Here is a 20,911-nt window from a genome sequence, read left to right as displayed (position 1 = left end):
AGCGCGGGACCCGGAATGTACGAACGGGCCGCGGTGGAGGGCGAAAGTTGCCCTGCATACGTCGTTGTCCAGCAACACCAGTCAGATTTATGGCTCGGCTGTCAGATCCCCTCTGCCCATGCGGAGGGGTTACCACTTCGGCGATGCGGCACGCATGCATTGCTTGAGTCAGGGTTAGGTCAGGCCGTTGCAGCAAGTCGGCACGTAGTTTCTGGTCCAGCATGCCCGTGACGAGAATGTCCCTGGTGAGCTGGTCGCGCATGGTCTCAAATCGGCACCGCTGAGCAAGGTAGCGCCGGTCAGTGATGAAACACTCGACAGGTTCGTCCGGCTGCTGCTTCCATGAGAAAAACCTAGCCCGCTCCAATATGCGGTTGGAGGGCAGGTCGCAAATCTCCGCAAACGTGCGCAAAAGGCATACCGGGTCATCGGCAGATTCAGCTGGCTCGACAGGCTGGCCGTTGTCATCCAGGACTGCTGGATCGTAGACGAAAGCCTGAGCTCTCTTCATGGCGTCGGGACCGGCCAGGTTGAGCAGGAGTGAGGCTTTGACCGCGGCTGGGTCGTTCCGGTGCGCAATATTGACGAAGTGAGTGTAGTCCATCACAAAAGTCGACCATCGCTCCGCAATGTCAGCATGAAAGACAAGGGGAGATGACTTTCGGCATGAGGATGCCATATCAAAGGAAGTCCAACACTGGGCACTCAGGGGACAAATAAAAGAAAACCGGTAAACGGGAGGTGCGAGTTTAACTTTCTGACACCATGTAAAGGTGTGATAGCTGACACACTGTAACCTTTACTATGAGTTTATTATAGCACATGGCACACACGTCCCAGCACTGACTGCATCCAGCCTTCAGGCGTACCGGGACCTAGTGGGAGGAACAAAGGGAGGATACCACAGTTATACTAATATGATGGGGCGTGGTTAGTGGTGATGAGGTAGCTACATTATAGGTTGCATGCATAAACCATCTACAGTACGGAAATCAAAATTTGTCATCATCAACTTGGGCGGCACGGTGGCGCTGCTGCCTAACAGCGCCAGTGACCCGGGTTAGATCCTGACCACGGGGGCTGTCTGTATGGAGTTTGTGTGCTCTCCCCATTTTCTCCGATATCTTCGGTTTCCTCCCACACTCCAAAGACGTGCAGGTTTGTAGGTTAATTGGCTTGATATAAATGTAAATGGTCCCTAGTGTGTGTAGGGTTGTGTTAAGGGCCTGTTCCACTTGGGCGTCATTTGCACGTCATGCAGATGGCGCGCAAAGATTTTGTACATCCCAAAATCCTGGGGCGCTGCACGCGACCGTAACGTCACTGCCTACGTCACCACGCACCATGCGCGCGTAATGCGTCGTGATGCGTAGATGATGTTGCGTAAATTACGTGCAAATGATGCCCAAGTGGGTCAGGCCCTTTAGTGTACAGGGATAGAAACATAGAAACATAGAAATTAGGTGCAGGAGTAGGCCATTCGGCCCTTCGAGCCTGCACCGCCATTCAATATGATCATGGCTGATCATCCAACTCAGTATCCTGTACCTACCTTCTCTCCATACCCTCTGATCCCCTTTAGCCACAAGGGCCACATCTAACTCCCTCTTAAATATAGCCAATGAACTGGCCTCGACTACCCTCTGTGGCAGGAGAGTTCCAGAGATTCACCACTCTCTGTGTGAAAAAAGTTCTTCTCATCTCAGTTTAAAGGATTTCCCCCTTATCCTTAAGCTGTGCCCCCTTGTTCTGGACTTCCCCAACATCGGGAGCAATCTTCCTGCATCTAGCCTGTCCAACCCCTTAAGAATTTTGTAAGTTTCTATAAGATCCCCTCTCAATCTCCTAAATTCTAGAGAGTATAAACCAAGTCTATCCAGTCTTTCTTCATAAGACAGTCCTGACATCCCAGGAATCAGTCTGGTGAACCTTCTCTGCACTCCCTCTATGGCAATAATGTCCTTCCTCAGATTTGGAGACCAAAACTGTACGCAATACTCCAGGTGTGGTCTCACCAAGACCCTGTAGGTTCTGAATCGATGGGCTGAAGGGCCTGCTTGCGCACTGTATCTCTAAATTAAACTAAACTATGAGGTTTGATCATTGAATGAATTGTTTGTTTAAATCTCTCTTGGCATCAGTCTAAAATTGTAAAATGGAAAGGTTTTTATTTCCTTGAGCATGTGCTTTCTTCTCAACTTCAAAGCAACGCTTAGATGCATGCTATTTGAAAGTTGTGCCAGAGAATGTGTTGAAGAATCCAAGGAGTTGAAGTGATTCATGTGGCAACGTTGCTGAGAAGTCCGCCAATAGGCCATCAATTCAACCCAGGTATCCTTCTTCACATTCTTCACAGGTACACAAAATTGCTGGAGGAACTCAGCGGGTGCAGCAGCATCTATGGAGCGAAGGAAATAGGCGACGTCGAAACGTCGCCTATTTCCTTCGCTCCATAGATGCTGCTGCACCCGCTGAGTTCCTCCAGCAATTTTGTGTACCTTCGATATTCCAGCATCTGCAGTTCCCTTTTGATCACATTCTTCACAACTAGTTCTTCTAAGGGCGGCACGGTGGCGCAGCGGTAGAGTTGCTGCCTTACAGCGCCAGAGTCCCGGGTTCGATCCTGCCTACGGCACTGCCTGTATGGAGTTTGCACGTTCTCATCATCACCTACGTGGGTTTTCTCCGGGTTATAGCCTGCATACTTGTACGTCTTCGGAGTGTGGGAGGATAAAGGAAATCTCGGAGAAAACCCACGCAGGTCGCGGGGAGAACGTGCAAACTCCGTACAGACAGCACCCGTGGTCAGGATCGAACCCGGGTCTCTGGTGCCGTGAGGCAGCAACTCTACCGCTGCGCTACTGTGCCGCCCAGTTGAATAGCCTGTTGCAGTTATCTACATTTATAATTTTGGCAGTGATAGCAGACCCTTCGGCCCAACTTTCCAATGCCGACCAAGGCGCCCCATCTACAATAGTCTCACCTGCCTGCATTTGGCCTATATCCCTTTAAACCTTTCCTATCCATATACCCCTCCAAATTTATTTTAAATGATGTGATATTATGTGCCTTAACTTCCTCGTTCCATATACCAACCGCCCTTTGCGTTGAAAAGTTGCTCCTCAGGTTCCTATTAAACTTTCCCCTCTCACCTTAAACCAATGTTTCCTAGTTCCTGATTCTCCTACTCTGGGGATTAAACTCTGCACATTTATCTTATCTATTTCCCTAATGACCGTAAACACCTCGACAAGATGACCCCTCATCCTACTGTGCTCCAAAGAATATGGTCCCAGCCTGCCCCAACCTCTCCCCATAGCTCAGGCCATCAAGTCCTGGCAACATCCTTGTAAATCTTCTCTGCTCTCTTTCCATTTTAAAGTCTCTTTCCAATCTTTGCTAGTAGGTCATTTTCTGGATCTAGGAACCCAGTTTATATCATTAGGTCATGTGAGATAGGAGGAGAATTACTCCATTCGGCCCATCAAGTCTACTTGCCATTCAATCATGGCTGGTCTATCTCTCCCCCCTCACCCCATTCTCCTGCCTTCTCCCCATAACCCCAGACACCCATGCTAATCAAGAATCTATCTGCATTAAAAATATTCACTGACTTGGCCTCCACAGCCTTCTGTGTCAAAGAATTCCACAGATTCACCACCCTCTGACTAAAGAAATGACCTCTAATCCTAGACTCTCCCACCAGTGGAAACATCCTCTCCACGTCCACTCTATCCAGGCCTTTCACTATTCGGTACATTTCAATGAGGTCCCCCCTCATTCTTCTAAACTCCAGCGAGTACAGGCCCAGTGCTGTGAAACACTCACCATATGTTAACCCATTCAATCCTGGGATCATTCTTGTAAATCTCCCCTGAACCCTCTCCAGAGCCAACACACCCTTCCACGGATGTGGTGCCCAAAATTGCTTACTATAGACTATAGGCTATAGACAATAGGTGCAGGAGTAGGCCATTCGGCCCTTCGAGCCAGCACCGCCATTCAATGTGATCATGGCTGATCATCCCCAATCAGTACCCCGTTCCTGCCTTCTCCCCATATCTCCTGACTCCGCTGTTTTTAAGAGCCCTATCTAGCTCTCTCTTGAAAGCATCCAGAGAACCTGCCTCCACCGCCCTCTGAAGCAGAGAATTCCACAGACTCACCACTCCCTGTGAGAAAAAGTGTTTCCTCGTCTCCGTTCTAAATGGCTTACTCCTTATTCTTAAACTGTGGCCCCTGGTTCTGGACTCCCCCAACAACGGGAACATGTTTCCTGCCTCTAGTGTGTCCAAGCCCTTAACAATCTTATATGTTTCAATGAGATGCCCTCTCATCCTTCTGAACTCCAGAGTGTACAAGCCCAGCTGCTCCGTTCTCTCAGCATATGACAGTCCCGCCATCCCGGGAATTAACCTTGTAAACCTACACTGCACTCCCTCAATAGCAAGAATGTCCTTCCTCAAATTTGGGGACCAAAACTGCACACAACTACTCCAGGTGTGTCGTCTCACTAGGGCTCTGTACAACTGCAGAAGGACCTCTTTGCTCCTATATTCGATTCCTCTTCTTATATAGGCCAACATGCCATTCGTTTTCTTCACTGCCTGCTGTACCTGGCCTACTTTCATAGACTGATGTACAAGGACCCCCAGATCCCGTTGTACTTCCTCTTTTCCCAACTTGACGCCATTTAGATAGTAATCTGCCTTCCTGGTTTTTATACCAAAGTGGATAACCTCACATTTACCCACATTAAACTTCGTCTGCCATGCATCTGCCCACTCCCTCAATCTGTCCAAGTCACCCTGCATTCTCATAGCATCCTCCTCACAGTTCACACTGCCACCCAGCTTTGTGTCATCTGCAAATTTGCTACTTGTTACTTTGAATCCCTTCATCCAAATCATTGATGTATATTGTAAATAGCTGCGGTCCCAGCACCGAGTCTTGCGATACCCCACTAGTCACTACCTGCCATTCTGAAAGGGACCCGTTAATTCCTACTCTTTGTTTCCTGTCTGCCAACCACTTCTCTATCCATGTCAGTACCCTACCCCCAATACCATGTGCCCTAATTTTGCCCACTAATCTCCTATGTGGGGCCTTATCAAACGCTTTCTGAAAATCCAGGTACACTACATCCACTGGCTCTCCCTTGTCCATTTTCCTAGTTACATCTTCAAATTCTCCAAATGCGACCTAACCAGCGCTTTATAGAGCCTCAGCATTACATCCGTTATTGTATTCTAGCCCTCTTGAAATAAATGCTAGCATTGCGTTTGCCTTATATACCACCGATTCAACTTGCAGATTAACATTTTGGGAATCCTGCACCAGCAAAAAAAGGGTTCCAACGTGAAAGAACACCTATTCTTTTTCTCAAGAGATGCTGCCTGACTCGTTTTGAGTTACTCCAGCACTTTGTGTCTATCTTCGAGATTGAAGTAGAATTTGTGTTAAGATGGTCGACATGGACCTGGTGGGTCAGGTTGCATGTCCGGAGAACATGGATAGATGTGGGGTTTCAGGTCTGGACCTTTCTTCCGTCTTCAGGGTGAAGTAGGGTCCCGAGCCGAAAAGGCACCTATCTAAATAAACCGACTGTTTGCTGATGTGTTCATCTCTTGTAGGTCATTCGAGCCTTGGTTGCTTACAACTGTGATATCGATATCATTAACACAGATGGAAATACTGCTCTGCATCTGGCAGCGTTGGGAGGATTTGCTGACTGTGCCAAATTCTTGGCACAACGAGGTATGAGTATGAAATCCACAAGGCAGGCAAAGTGCTTCCCACGCATTCTCCTCTCTCAGTACAGCATGCAAAATGCACCTGTTTACAGTTAGTGTTTAGTTGTGTTTAGAGATACAGCACGGAAACAGGCCCTTCAGCCCACCGACCTGCGATCCCCGAGCACTAAAACTATCCTAACACGCACTGTGGACAATTTACATTTAAACCAAGCCAATTAACCTACAAACCTGCACGTCTTTGAAGTGCGGGAGGAAATCGGAGCATCCAGAGGAAACCCACGCAGGTCACGGGGAGAACGTGCAAACTCCGTACAGGCAGCACCCGTAGTCAGGATCGAACACGGCTCTCTGGTGCTTTATGGAAGCAACTTTACTGCTGTGCCACGATGGTTAAAGATCCAGGCTCCAAACTCTCATGGGGTGACGTGGTAGCGCAGTGGTCGAGTTGCTGCCTTACAGCGCCAGGAACCTCGGTTCAATCCTGACCACGGGTGCTGTCTTGTTTGTACCTTCCCCCCTTGACTGCGTGGGTTTTCTCCGGGTGCTCCAGTTTCCTCCCACACTCCAAAGACGTGCAGGTTTGTAGGTTAATTAGCTTCGGTAAAAATTGTAAATTGTCCCTCTTGTGTGTAGGATAGTGTTAGTGTATGGGGATCGTTGGTCGGTGAAGGACTCGATGGGCTGAAGGGCCTGTTTCCCCGGTGGGTTTCGATGCTGTATCTCTTAACTCTAAATTTATTGTTCCTCAATATTATTATGGCGGGCGGACACAAAATGCTGGAGTAACTCAGCAGGACAGGCAGCATCTCTGGAGAGGCAGCATCTCGGTTGAGCCGCGGGACTGACTACCATCGCCCGGTGGGGTAATAATAATAATAATGGATGGGATTTATATAGCGCCTTTCTAATACTCAAGGCGCTTTGCATCGCATTATTCATTCACTCCTCAGTCACACTCGGTGGTGGTAAGCTACTTCTGTAGCCACAGCTGCCCTGGGGCAGACTGACGGAAGCGTGGCTGCCAATCTGCGCCTACGGCCCCTCCGACCACCACCAAGGGTAACAATATATCGCCTCAGCACAGAGGGAGAATAAGGAGGGAAGAGACAGTAACTTTAAGACTTTTGCATCACAGTGAGGAGGTGCCTGGTGAACTCACTGTGGTGGATGTTAATTTGTGTTTATTGTGTGTTTTGTTATTTATTATTATATGTATGACTGCAGGCAACAAAATTTCGTTCAGACCGAAATGTCTGAGTGACAAATAAAGGAATCTAATCTAATCTAATCTAATCTAGAAGGAATGGGTGACGTTTCGGGTCGAGACCCTTCTTCAGACTGAAGAATAACCTATCTTCGAAGTATATGGAGGAAGAAGACTGAAGAAGGGTCTCGACCCGAAACGTCACCCATTCCTTCTCTCCAGAGATGCTGACTGTCCCACTGAGTTACTCCAGCATTTTGTGTCTACCTTCGATTTAAACCAGCATCTCCAATTCTTTCTTCCACGTTTGTGTAAATTATGTGTCTTGGTTTTTTTCTTGTTCGTATGACTGCAGAAACAAACTGTTGTTTGAACTTAGGTTCAAATGACAATAAACGGTATTCTGATTCTGATTCTGATTATGGCGGAACTTGAAAAAAAGAGAAGAAGAATGAATGAATGAATGAATGAATGAATGAATGAATGAATGAATGAATGAATGAATGTTTATTGGCCAAGTATTCACATACAAGGAATTTGCCTTGGTGCTCCGCCCGCAAGTGACAACATGACATACAGTGACAGTTAGGAATGAAACATAAAACGTTAAACATGAATAATAAAACATTATCGATTAACCATGTGAAATACCAAAGCACAAGGAGGCTACAGATATTAGGTTATTGAGTAGAGCTACTACTCGTGGGAAAAAAAAGCTGGAAACAATGGGGCAATGTTTTTGGAAGCTAATGCAATGCAAAGCTTGTAATTCCTCCTTTGGCCTTTCCTTTCAGGGAGCAGCCCCAAGTTGAAAAATTTGCAGTTAAAGACTCCCAGGGTCGCTGCCAAAGGACTTGGGTTTAAACTGGTGTCCAAGGAGCTGCGGAAGGTTGAGCGGCTCCTGACAAAGAATTCCAAGCCGGGCGTGAAGAACCCCAGCCCGCCCTGGCTCATCCACCTCTACGACTGGGCGCTCTATCACGAGCACACTCTGCGCAACGCCTTCGCCACCATGGACAGGGGGGACGGAACGCTGACCAGAGAGGACTTTGCCACCATCTTGGCCGGCAGGAACGCGCCGATTCAGGAAGACGGGGTCGTGATGCTGATGACAGCCCTGGACAAAGCCCGCACGGGAATCATCGACGTCAGCGAGTTCTTCAAGGGCGCCAAGTACCTCGAGAAGGCTTACCTCATGTCCTCGTACGAACCAAAGAAGAAGAAGGGGAAGAGGGGCAGGAGGGGCAAGAAAGGCAAGCTGAACATACCAATACCCATTTGCACTGTCCCAGATGAGTACATGCAGCGACGGGAGGATGGGGGTCCACCAGACTTTATGATCGAACGCTTCAGGAACTTTACAGACACGAATCGGTTCACCCGGGACAAGCCACCTGAACATCCGCTGCAGGATGATTCATCGTGGTACTTGGAGAAACCGGAGAAAGTGTACACCAGTATTAACTACGCAGCAAAGGCGGATGATATGCAATCTTTAAAGAAAGCCTTATACCAGGGAGTGTCAGTCAATGTGCAGGACAAATACTACACAACTCCGCTCATGGCAGCTTGTTCGGATGGGAATTATACACTGGCCAAATTCCTCGTGGAAGCTGAGTGAGTTTACTTTCTGGCTGATGTTTTCAATGTCTCCCTCTCGCCTGTATTTACCTTTGTCCTGCCCTTCCTCTCTTCCAGCTTTCTAACTCCCCTATAACATGTTCCCGATGTTGGGGGGAGTCCAGAACCAGGGGCCACGGTTTAAGAATAAGGAGTAAGCTGCATACCAAATCTCGTTGCATTTATGTGCAAGACAATAAAATATATTATTATTATTATTATTATTATTATTATTATTATTATTATTATTATTATTATTATTATTATTATTATTATTTAGAACGGAGACGAGGAAACACTTTTTCACACAGAGAGTTGTGAGTCTGTGGAAATCTCTGCCTCAGAGGGCGGTGGAGGCAGGTTCTCTGGATACTTTCAAGAGAGAGCTAGATAGGGCTCTTAAAGATCAGGAGATATGGGTAGAAGGCAGGAATGGGGATGATCAGCCATGATCACATTGAATGGCGGTGCTGGCTCGAAGGGCCGAATGGCCTACTCCTGCACCTATTGTCTATTGTCTATTGTCTATCCCACAACAACCTATCCTAAGAAGGGTCCCGACCCAAAACGTCACCTATCCAGGGATAGGTTCTCCAGGGATGCTGCCTGACCCGCTCAGTCACTCCAGCTCTTTTTCTTAAAATGTCTGCATTTATTTTCATAGCTACTGCATATATTTTTCCCCAAAAGAGTGAAAATCTTTGCATCTCCAACTACATACGTACTTGACATAGAACAGTACAGCACAGGAACAGGCCCTTCGGCCCACAATGTTTGTGATCAACATGATCCGCTTCCAAGATGGCGCCCACCCCCGGCAACTATTTACTTGCTGGCCGCAGAAGCGGATTTACAATCGCATTTTACAATCCCTCCACGCTCATACATCTCTACTCCTGCAGCAACATTTATCCATACACTGTAAACGGCTCGATTGTAACCATGCATTGTCTTTCACTGTACCTCGGTACACATAGAAACATAGAAAATAGGTTCAGGAGTAGGCCATTCGGCCCTTCGAGACTGCACCGCCATTCAATATGATCATGGCTGATCATCCAATTCAGTATCCTGTACCTGCCTTCTCTCCATACCCCCTGATCCCTTTAGCCACAAGGGCCACATCTAACTCCCTCTTAAATATAGCCAATGAACTGGCCTCAACTACCTTCTGTGGCAGAGAGTTCCAGAGATTCACCACTCTCTGTGTGAAAAATGTTTTTCTCATCTCGGTGCTAAAGGATTTCCCCTCTATCCTTAAACTGTGACCCCTTGTCCTGGACTTTCCCAACATCGGGAACAATCTTCCTGCATCTAGCCTGTCCAACCCCTTAAGAATTTTGTAAGTTTCTATAAGATCCCCCCTCAAACTTCTAAATTCTAGCGAGTACAAGCCGAGTCTATCCAGTCTTTCTTCATATGAAAGTCCTGACATCCCAGGAATCAGTCTGGTGAACCTTCTCTGTACTCCCTCTATGGCAAGAATGCGTGACAATAAACTAAACTAAACTAAACATCTGCCAGTATGTCATCCATATACCTCGATTCCCTGCACTTCCATGAGCCTATCCAAAAGCCTTTTAAACGCCAATATCATATCTGCCTCCACCACCATTTGTCAAATACCTAGTGGAAGCAAGGTCAGTTTATTTTCTGGTTGATGTTGTAGATATCTCCCCCTCGCCCTTTTCTACTGTGAATGCGTGCAGGCTTTTAAGTTTAGTTTAGTTTTAGAGACACAGCATGGAAACAGACCCTTCAACCCATTAAGTCTGCGCTGACCAGCGATCACCTGTACACCAGCACTATCCTACACACACTAGGGACAATCAGAGGTTTCTCTGGCTTCCTTCCACACTCCAAAGACGTGCGGGTTTGTAGGTTAATTGGCCTCTGTAAATTGGCGGCATGGTTGCGCAGCGGTAGAGTTGCTGCCTTACAGCGCCAGAGACCAGGGTTCGATACTGACTATGGGTACGGTCTTTATGGAGTTTGTACGTTCTCCCCGTGACCTGCGTGGGTTTTCTCTGGGTGCTCTGATTTCCATCCACACTCCAAAGGATCTTATAGAAATGTATAAAATTCTTAAGGGATTGAACAGGCTAGATGCAGGAACAATGTTCCCCATGTTGGGGGAGTCCAGAACCAGAGGTCGCAGTTTAAGAATAAGGGGTAAGCCATTTAGGACTGAGATGAGGAAAAACATTTTCCCCCAGAGAGTTGTGAATCTGTGGAATTCTCTGCCACAGAAGGCAGTGGATGTTTTCAAGAGAGAGTTGGATACAGCTCTTAGGGCTAACGGAATCAAGGAATATGGGGAAAAATCAGGAACGGGGTACTGATTTTGGATGATCAGCCATGATCATATTGAATGGCGGTGCTGGCTCAAAGGGCCGAATGGCCTACTCCTGCACCTATTGTCTATGTTTCTAAAGACGTACAGGTTTGTAAGTTAATTGGCTTGGTATAACTGTAAATTGTTCGTAGTGTGTGGGATAGTGGTAGTGTACGGAGTGATCACTGGTCAGCACGGACTTGTTGGGCCGAAGGGCCTATTTCCACACTACATCTCCAAAATAAATTAAGCTAAACCTGGTGAGAAATATCTTTACAATACATGCTCTTACAATGTGTTCTGCATTCCTAGCGCTAATGTAAACACCTACGATAATTTAATGTGGACGCCCCTTCACCATGCGTGCCATGCGGGCCAGCTGGACATTGTACAGCTGCTGGTGAAGGCCGGAGCGACAGTCAATGCCGTCTCCATCAACGGAGCCACGCCTTTGATGAGGGCAATAGAAAGCTGCAGAGTGGATTGTGTCAACTACCTGATTGAGCGCGGCGCCAACGTGGAACTGGTGAACCAGAAAGGTATGCGTGTGGATATTGCCCTGTCACAGACACACGAAGCTGGAGTAACTCAGCGGGACGGGCAGCATCTCAGGAGAGAAGGAATGGGTGAGGTTTTGGCTCGAGACTCTTCTTCAGTCTGAGAGTCTGGGGAGAGGGAGACACAGAGATATGTTTCCCAGGGTGGAAATATCTAGGGCTAGGGACTGTGGAACTGACACTACAAGAAGCAAGAAACCCAGCATTTTTATTTTGCCTTATTCTTTTCAACCTTGTTTGGGTTTTTTTGGATAGTCATAGTGGTAACAGCACCACTGTCAGCTTTTGAAATCTACTGACCTGAAATCTACTGACTACTAAAGGCCAATTCCTTCTCTCCACAGATGCTGCCTCACCCGCTGAGTCTCTCCAGCATGTTTTGTCTACCTTCGATTTTTCCAGCATCTGCAGTTCTTTCTTAAACAGTTAGTAAGATAATTTTGCTAACAGTGCAGGAAGGAACTGCAGATGCTGGTTTAAACCGAAGAAAGACGCAAAAAGCTGGAGTAACTCAGCGGGACAGGAAGCCTCTCTGGAGAGAAGGAATGGGCGACTTTTCTGGAAGAAGGGTCTCGACCCGAAACGTCACCCATTCCTTCTCTCCGGAGATGCTGCCTGTCCCGCTGAGTTACTCCTGTCTATCTTGAATTTTGCTAACACCAGTCTTTTGAGATTCAATGGATTACTGCTCCACAGCATAGACAACATGGTGGCACAGCTGTTAGAGCCGCTGCCTCACAGCGCCAGAGATCCCGGTTTGATCCTGATCTCAGGTGCTGTCCTGTGTGGAGCTTGCACGTTCTACCTGTGAGCGATTGGGTTTCCTACGGGTGCTCCGGATTCCTCCCACATCCCCAAAGACGTGCGGATTTGTGGATTAATCGGCCCTCTGTAAATTGCCCTTAGTGTGCAGGAAGTGGATGGGGAAATGGGATGACATAGAACTAGAGTGATCGATGGTCGGCGTGGGCTCGGTGGGCCACTATCCCGCTTATGCTGCGGACCAGTAATCACAATGCTGTTAACAAAATGATCTTATTATCTGTTTCCATGCTGTATCTCTAAACTAAAGGGCATCATCGTTTGCTGTAACCATTGTTATTTAGAGGAGTTTCTAGTTCAAAATGAAAGAGAATGAAACAAGGGATAGCTGGGGATGATGCATGCTGATGAAAAATTTGGGCGGCACGGTGGCGCAGCGATAGAGTTGCTGCCTTACCGCGGGTTCGATCCTGACTACGGGCTGCTTGTCTGTACGGAGTTTGCACCTTCTCCCCGTGACCTGCGTGGGTTTTCTCCGGGATCTCCGGTTCTCTCCCACACTCCAAAGACGTACAGGTTTGCTAGGTTAATTGACTTGGCATAACTGTAAATTGTCCCTAACACGTGGAGGATAGTGACAGTGTGCGGTGATCACTGGTCGGCGTGCGTGAACCTCGATGGGCCGAAGGGCCTGTTTCTGCGCTGTATCTCCAAACCAAACTTTTGTCCGCAGTCAAGAGCTCTCAAAAATTCCCATGGCAATGTTTGTAGCAGATCCAGGAAATTCTTCCTATATTCTCGACAATATATATTCCCCTCGCCCAACATGCCAAAAGAATGATGGACAATTTATCTTATTACTGTTGTGTTTCTCTATGTCGAATCAGTCTCCAGACTTCTAGAGTGGTTTAGTCTAGAGATACAGAGTAGAAACAGGCCCTTCGGCCCACTGGGTCTGCGCCGACCATTGTACACTAGTTCTGCAATACACATTAGGGACAATTTGCTGGAGGTTACCTTCCACTACCGGCAACCTCCGGCAACCACCTTCAACTTGCATCACAACCGGCTTTTACAAAAAATTACCGATTTTTAAAACGGCAACCTATTTTTAGCCGCGGCCGGTTTTGAATTTTTTGAAATAATCGCCGGAACATAGAAGAAGCGGAAACCACTTTCGACCATTAGGGAGACTGACAAAAACCTCCGGGAACCGCACGGAAACCTTGGGTGGGGCGCAAAGTCTCCAGAGGTTTCCGTTCAGGTTTCCTAAGTGGGACAGGGGCATTACAGTGCCAGAGAACCGGGTTGGATCCTGACTACAGGTGCTGCCTGTACGGAGTTCGTACGTTCTCCCAGTGACCGCGTGGGTTTTCTCCGGGTGCTCCGGTTTACTCCCACGCTCCAAAGACGTGCAGGTTTGTAGGTTAATTGGCTTGGTATAATTGTATAAAGTTAACAAAAAATGTCCGAGTGTGTGTTGGATAGTGTTAATGTGCAGGGATTGTTGGTGGGTGCGGACTCGGTGGGCCAAAGGGCCTGTTTCCGCACTGTATCTCTGAACTGAACCGAATCAGCAAGAGAAGCTGTCCTTTACGGATGGAGCATTCAACAATGTGACGTTATACCGAACACACATTGATTTTTCTTTGTAAAATTAGGGCAAAATGCGTTGGACATAGCAAACGCCTACGCCGACATCAGGGTAGTTGATGTGGTCAAAGCCAAGATGGACAGTCTTCCGAAGAAAGAGAAAGGAAAAGGCAAAGGAAAAGCAGGAAAAGGGGGGAGTGCAGCATCTTCAAGACCCCCGACAACCGGAGCGGCCCCTGTGCTTGCGGAGCTGGTAACCAAGACATTTTATGTTTAAAAAACATTCATTGTTCAAAACGGGATCAAAATGGTCAAAATGTACATTGCCAACATATTGTTCAAAATGTACAAGATCTTCAAACTTGTGCAAAAATGCACACATTTACAACTATAACAGTATACAATGTACAAATGCACAAAAATGCACAAATGTACAAATAAATGGACAAAATGTTCAAAAATGTACACATTCACATTTTGTCCATTCACATTTGTACATTTGTACATTTGTTCAAAATGTAAAAAAGTACAAAATGCCCATTTTCAATAATGTTCAACATTTCAAAAATGCTCAAAACGTTTTATGATGTTAACCAAAACATTTTCTGTCTTAGTCATGCGGACTTTCCAACTGCAGAGATTTCTTTGAATTTGCAGACAATTTGGTCAATCAGTAAAGTTATAGAGTGATAAAGCACAGAAACAGGCCTTTTGACCCAACTTGCCCACACCGACCAACATGTCCCATCTACACGAGTCCCACCTGCCTGCATTTGACCACATCCCTCCAAACCTGTCCTATCCATGTACCTGTCTAACTGTTTCTTAAACGTTGGTATAGTACCTGCCTCAACCACCTCCTCTGGCAGCTAGTTCAATACACCCACCACCCTTTGTTTGATAAAGTTACCCCTCAAATTCCTATTAAATCTTTTCCCCTTCACCTTAAACCTATGTCCTCTGACCCTCCATTCACCTATGAGCAAGAGACTCTGTGCATCTACCCGATCTATTCCAATATATTCTATCTATTTCTTATAGAAACTTACACAATTCTTAAGGGGTTGGACAGGCTAGATGCAGAAAGATTGTTCCCGATGTTGGGGAAGTGCCAGAACAAGGGGTCACAGTTTAAGATAAAGGAGAAATCTTTTAGGACTGAGATGAGAAAAAAAAAATTTACACAGAGAGTGGTGAATCTCTGGAATTCTCTGCCACAGAATGTAGTTGAGGCCAGTTCATTGGCTATATTTAAGAGGGAGTTAGATGTGGCCCTTGTGGCTAAAGGGCTCAGGGGGTATGGAGAGAAGGCAGGTACAGGATACTGAGTTGGATGATCAGCCATGATCATATTGAATGGCGGTGCAGGCTCGAAGGGCCGAATGGCCTACTCCTGCACCTATTTTCTATGTTTCTATGTCTATGTTTCTATGTAAGAGCCCTGCAGCACAGAAAGAGGCCCTTCGGCCCAGCTTGCCCATGCTGACAAAGGAAGTACACTCTGATGACTTTAGACTAAGACTTAGCTAGCTGTGTAGCTTGAGCTATCTAACAGATTGATCAGCAAATTGATTTGGAGAATTGTTACAGACAGCAAACTGGGAGTATAGCTATTGGCGGGACTGACATATGATGAAAGAATGGGTCGACTGGGCATGTATTCATTGGAATTTAGAAGGATGAGAGGGCATCTTATAGAAAGATATAAAATTCTTAAAGGATTGGACAGGCTAGATGCAGGAAAAATGTTCCCCATGTTGGGAGGATCCACAACCAGGGGTTACAGTTTAAGATTAAGGGGTAGGGCATTTAAGACTGAGATGAGGAAAAACACTTTCACCCAGAAAGTTGTGAATCTGTGGAATACTCTGCCACAGAAGGCAGTGGAGGCCGATTCACCGGCCCACCAAGTCCGCACTGACCAGTGATCCGAAACATGAGAGCATCTGAAACATAATAGAATAGTGGGGAATCTCTGGGTGAACTTGCCAATTCCTGCATGATTAAGAAATCACTACCAGTTTCACAACACAGTGACAACGAATGCTGCAATTACAAGACCCAGTGCATTTTTCGACAAAGGACTTTGATTACATTATGGGCTCCGTGAAATACTGCAGTAGAAAGTTTGTCAGCCATTTTAAAGACCTGCCATCTAGTGAATAAATGCATCTGTAAAAAGTCTTTATTCCGATCAAAATGTGGCCTATTTCTGTGGATTGACAGGTCAACTGGCCCACTGGTCAATATGAAGTGTTTTATGATAAATGAAATCCCGCTCAAAATAAATATTAATCTTTAACTCTGAACACGCTTTTATCTAACAAATGCAGATATCAGTACCTCCTCCTTCGGCAAGAGTATCAAAGAGGGAATTTATTAAGGACAGCATAGCAAAGAAAAGTGAAATGTTAAATAGTGGAACACCAAAGAGAGTGGACATAACATTTGTACCAAAAAGTGTAAGTGCAACATTTGTTTAAATGTGTTTTTTTTTAACAGACTATTAAGATCCCCATGACTGGTGAACAAACAACGGTTCTGGGTCATTGAGTCATATGGGGTGTCTGGGGTTATGGGGAGAAGGGAGGCGAATGGGGTTGAGAGGGAAAGATAGACCAGTCTTGATTGAATGGCGGAGTAGACTTGATGGGCCACATGGCCTAATTCTGTTCCTATACACCCATGAAACTACTCAGTGTGTGGAAACAGGCCCTTTGGCCCAACTACACAAAAATGCTGGAGAAACTCACCGGGTGCAGCAGCATCTATGGGGCGAAGGAAATAGGCAACGTTTTTCGGGCCGAAACCCTTTGGCCCAACTTGCCCACACTGACCAACATGTCCATCTAAACTAGTCCCGCTTGCCTGTGTTTGACCCATTTCCCTCTAAACCTGTCCTATCCATGTACCTGTCTAAATGTAATTGTAATTAATTTATTAGCCAAGTATGTAAAAACATACAAATATTTTGATTTGCCGTACAGTCATACCAAAAAAAGCAACAAGACACATCACTACATAAAATTAACATAAACATCCACCACAGCGCACTGATGGAAGGCAATAACGTATTAGCTTCTTCCCTCCTTTTCGCCCACGGTCGGGGTAGTCGAACCATCCACAGTCTGGGCGATCTAATCTCCCGCAGCCGGTGATCGAATCTCCCGCGTCGGGGCGGTCGAAGCTCCCGCGTCGGTCGAAGCCCCTGCGGTTGGAGCTCCCGAAGTCGGTCCCTAACCAAGGGACCGCGAGCACGCTGTTAAGTCCGCAGGCTCCCGCGTTGGAGCTCCCGAAGTGGATCCCCAACAAAGGGACCTGGGCGGCTGGGCTTGTACACTCTGGATGAGAGGGAATCTTATTGAAGATTGTTAAGGGTTTGGACACGCTAGAGGCAGGAAACATGTTCCTGATGTTGGGGGAGTCCAGAACCAGGGGCCACAGTTTAAGAATAAGGAGTAAGCCATTTAGAACGGAGACGAGGAAACACTTTTTCTCACAGAGAGTGGTGAGTCTGTGGAATTCTCTGCCTCAGAGGGTGGTGGAGGCCGGTTCTCTGGATGCTTTCAAGAGAGAGCTAGATAGGGCTCTTAAATATAGCGGAGTCAGGGTATATGGGGAGAAGGCAGGAACGGGGTACTGATTGTGGATGATCAGCCATGATCACATTGAATGGCGGTGCTGGCTCGAAGGGCTGAATGGCCTACTCCTGCACCTATTGTCTATTGTCTATTGAGTCCATGCCGACTGGTGGTCCCCGTACAACAGCACCATCCCACATGCCTGGGGACAATTTACAATATTACCAAAGATGGTTAAACGACAAACTGGTACATCTTTTGAAGGTTGGGGGAAACCGGAGCACTCGGAGAAAACACACGCAGGTCACAGGGAGAACGTACCAAACATTTTCTGTTTTTATTTCATCTGTAACATCGGGAGATATTTTATTGAATGTTGGCATACTCATAATACATTTATTCTGCATGGGAATTGTCAGTCATGGAATGATACAGTGTGGAAACAGGCCCTTCGGTCCAACTTGCCCACACCGGCCAACATGTCCCAGCTACATGCCCCATGTACACCATTCCCCACCTGCGTGTGTTTGGCCCATATCCTTCCAAACCTGTCCTATCCATGTAAACTGTTTCTTAAATGTTGGAATATTCCCAGCCTGAACTACCTCCTCTGGCAGCTTATTCCTTACACCCACAGATGTACCCTCAGATTCCTATTATATTTTTTCCCCTTAACCTTACCCTTAACAGTAGAGAGCATACTGACTGGTTGCATCGTGGCCTGGTTCGGCAATTTGAACATCCAGGAGCGGAAAAGACTGCAGAAAGTTGTGACCACTGCACAGTCCATCACCGGCTTTGACCTCCCCACCATCGAAGGGATTTATCGAAGTCGCTGCCTCAAAATGGCTGCCAGCATCATCAAAGACCCACACCATTCTAGCCACACACTCATTTCACCATTGCCATCGGGAAGAAGGTACAGGAGCTTGAAAACTGTAACGTCCAGGTTCAGGAACAACTTCTTCCCTACAGCCATCAGGCTATTAAACATGACAACAAATAAGCTCTGAACTGCAACAGGCTATTATTATTATTACACTATATTTGTTTATTTATTGAGTATGTGTGCATGTGTGTATACACACACTGAACTTTTATTTCTTTTTCCGTTATGTACTATGTTTACATATTCTGTTGTGCTGCAGCAAGTAAGAATATCATTGTCCTATCTGGGAAATATGACAATAAAACACTCTTGACTCTTGTCCTCTGGTCCTCGATTCACCTACTCTGGGCAAGAGACTCTGTGCATCTACCCGATCTATTCCTCTCAATATTTTGTACACCTCTATAAGATCACACCTCATCCTCTTGCACTCCAAGGAATAGAGTCCCAGCCTACTCAACCTCTTCCTATAGCTCAGACCCTCTAGTCCTGGCAACATCCTCGTAAATCTTCTCTGTACTCTCTCCAGCATAACAACATCTTTCCTATAACATGGTGCCCAGAACTGAACACAATACTCTAAATGTGGCCTCACCAACGTCTTATACAACTCCACATGACCTCCCAACTTCTATACTCAGTACTGTGACTGATGAAGGCCAATGTGCCAAAATCCTTTTTGACGACCTTATCTACCTGCGACTCCACCTTCAAAGAACCATGCAGCTGCACTCTTAGATCCCTCTGCTCTGGCCCTCTGTCATCTGAAACATCTTGGGAATTTTTTGCAGTTTGACATGCACATGATAAACATTCTGCTTAGGAATTTATAAGTTTGCTATATTTGAATTTTATGTGGTGGAAGACTAATTTTCCATTTTCTTGTAGGTATGGAGTAACCCGCCAATGACTGAGAAACTAATTGAGAAGAGAGTATATAATCGGGGGAGATTCACTTATGAAGTGGATTTTAATGACTTCCTAATGCCTTTTAGAAAAAACATCAAAGCAAAATTGGAAGAACTATAAAGTACAGATGCCAAGTAGCGAGAAAATTGCACGTTGTTAGCGGTAGAATTCGGAAAAATAAAATGATCTCACGGAAAATTATGTGAATAAATGGCAGATGCGAAAACAAAGATTTTATTGCAAGAACATGTAAAAAGAATTGTGAAACTATTTCAAGAAAAGATTGAAAGGAAGACTATTTAAAGTAATAAAGCAGTCACATTTTTTCAAATATACCTGAATTTTGTCTTGTTTTGCAAAATATATTGGACATTTATTCTTGGTATATAATGACTGCATGATTGAAACTCATCAATTTGTATCTTAAAACAATAAAACAGTGAGATTCTGCCTACACATGTAGAATTAGATGGACTGAGCAATTAAACTCAGCACTCATGTTCAGTTCAGTTTAGTTTAGTTTATTGTCACGTGTACCGAGGTACAGTGAAAATCTTTTGTCGTGGGCTAAACAGCCAGCGGAAAGACAACACATGATTAAAATTGAGCCATAGATACATGTTAAGGGAACAGCGTTTAGTGCAACATAAAGCCAGTAAAGTCTGATCAGTAAAGTCCGAGGGTCACCAATGAAGAGAAAGAGATTAGTTAAAACAAATGTAGGTCCCTTGCAGTCAGAAACAGGTGAATTGATCATGTGGAACAAGGACATGGCAGACCAATTGAATAACTACTTTGGTTCCATCTTCACTAAAGAAGACATAAATAATCTGCTGGAAATAGCAGGGGGGTCAAATGAGATGGAGGAACTGAGTGAAATCCAGGTTAGCCGGGAAGTGGTGTTGGGTAAATTGAATGGATTAAAGGCCGATAAATCCCCAGGGCCAGATAGGCTGCATCCCAGAGTACTTAAGGAAGTAGCCCCAGAAATAGTGGATGCATTAGTGATAATTTTTCAAAACTCATTAGATTCTGGAGTAGTTCCTGAGGACTGGAGGGTAGCTAATGTAACCCAACTTTTTTAAAAGGGAGGGAGAGAGAAAACGGGGAATTACAGACCAGTTAGTCTAACATCGGTAGTGGGGAAACTGCTAGAGTCAGTTATTAAAGATGGGATAGCAGCACATTTGGAAAGTGGTGAAATCATTGGACAAAGTCAGCATGGATTTACGAAAGGTAAATCATGTCTGACGAATCTTATAGAATTTTTCGAGGATGTAACTAATAGAGTGGATAAGGGAGAACCAGTGGATGTGTTATATCTGGACTTTCAGAAGGCTTTCGACAAGGTCCCACATAAGAGATTAGTATACAAACTTAAAGCACACGGTATTTGGGGTTCAGTATTGATGTGGATAGAGAACTGGCTGGCAAACAGGAAGCAAAGAGTAGGAGTGAACGGGTCCTTTTCAGAATGGCAGGCAGTGACTAGTGGGGTACCGCAAGGCTCAGTGCTGGGACCCCAGCTATTTACAATATATATTAATGATTTGGACGAGGGAATTGAATGCAACATCTCCAAGTTTGCGGATGACACGAAGCTGGGGGGCAGTGTTAGCTGTGAGGAGGATGCTAGGAGGCTGCAAGATGACTTGGATAGGCTGGGTGAGTGGGCAAATGCATGGCAGATGCAGTATAATGTGGA

The 20,911-nt window shown here is 45.9% G+C and overlaps 1 protein-coding gene across 1 annotated transcript in view; it reads left to right on the top strand.

Annotated features, from left to right (window-relative positions):
• The window catches only part of ankef1 (ankyrin repeat and EF-hand domain containing 1), a 51,199-nt gene extending 31,732 nt beyond the window's left edge, over window positions 1–19,467 (top strand). The window contains exons 5-10 of the mRNA XM_033026244.1: window positions 5,634–5,757; window positions 7,755–8,577; window positions 11,228–11,454; window positions 13,896–14,080; window positions 16,161–16,289; window positions 19,186–19,467. Of these exons, the coding sequence (XP_032882135.1) occupies window positions 5,634–5,757; window positions 7,755–8,577; window positions 11,228–11,454; window positions 13,896–14,080; window positions 16,161–16,289; window positions 19,186–19,326 (1,629 nt within the window). The 3' untranslated portion in view covers window positions 19,327–19,467. The remainder of the gene's footprint in view (window positions 1–5,633; window positions 5,758–7,754; window positions 8,578–11,227; window positions 11,455–13,895; window positions 14,081–16,160; window positions 16,290–19,185) is intronic.
• The last annotated feature ends 1,444 nt before the right edge of the window (window positions 19,468–20,911 follow it).

This window comes from Amblyraja radiata, chromosome 8 (assembly GCF_010909765.2).
Source record: "Amblyraja radiata isolate CabotCenter1 chromosome 8, sAmbRad1.1.pri, whole genome shotgun sequence".
Lineage (NCBI taxonomy): Eukaryota > Metazoa > Chordata > Chondrichthyes > Rajiformes > Rajidae > Amblyraja > Amblyraja radiata.
Note: the sequence above shows the minus strand (reverse complement) of the source record. Positions and strands in the feature narration are given on the sequence as shown.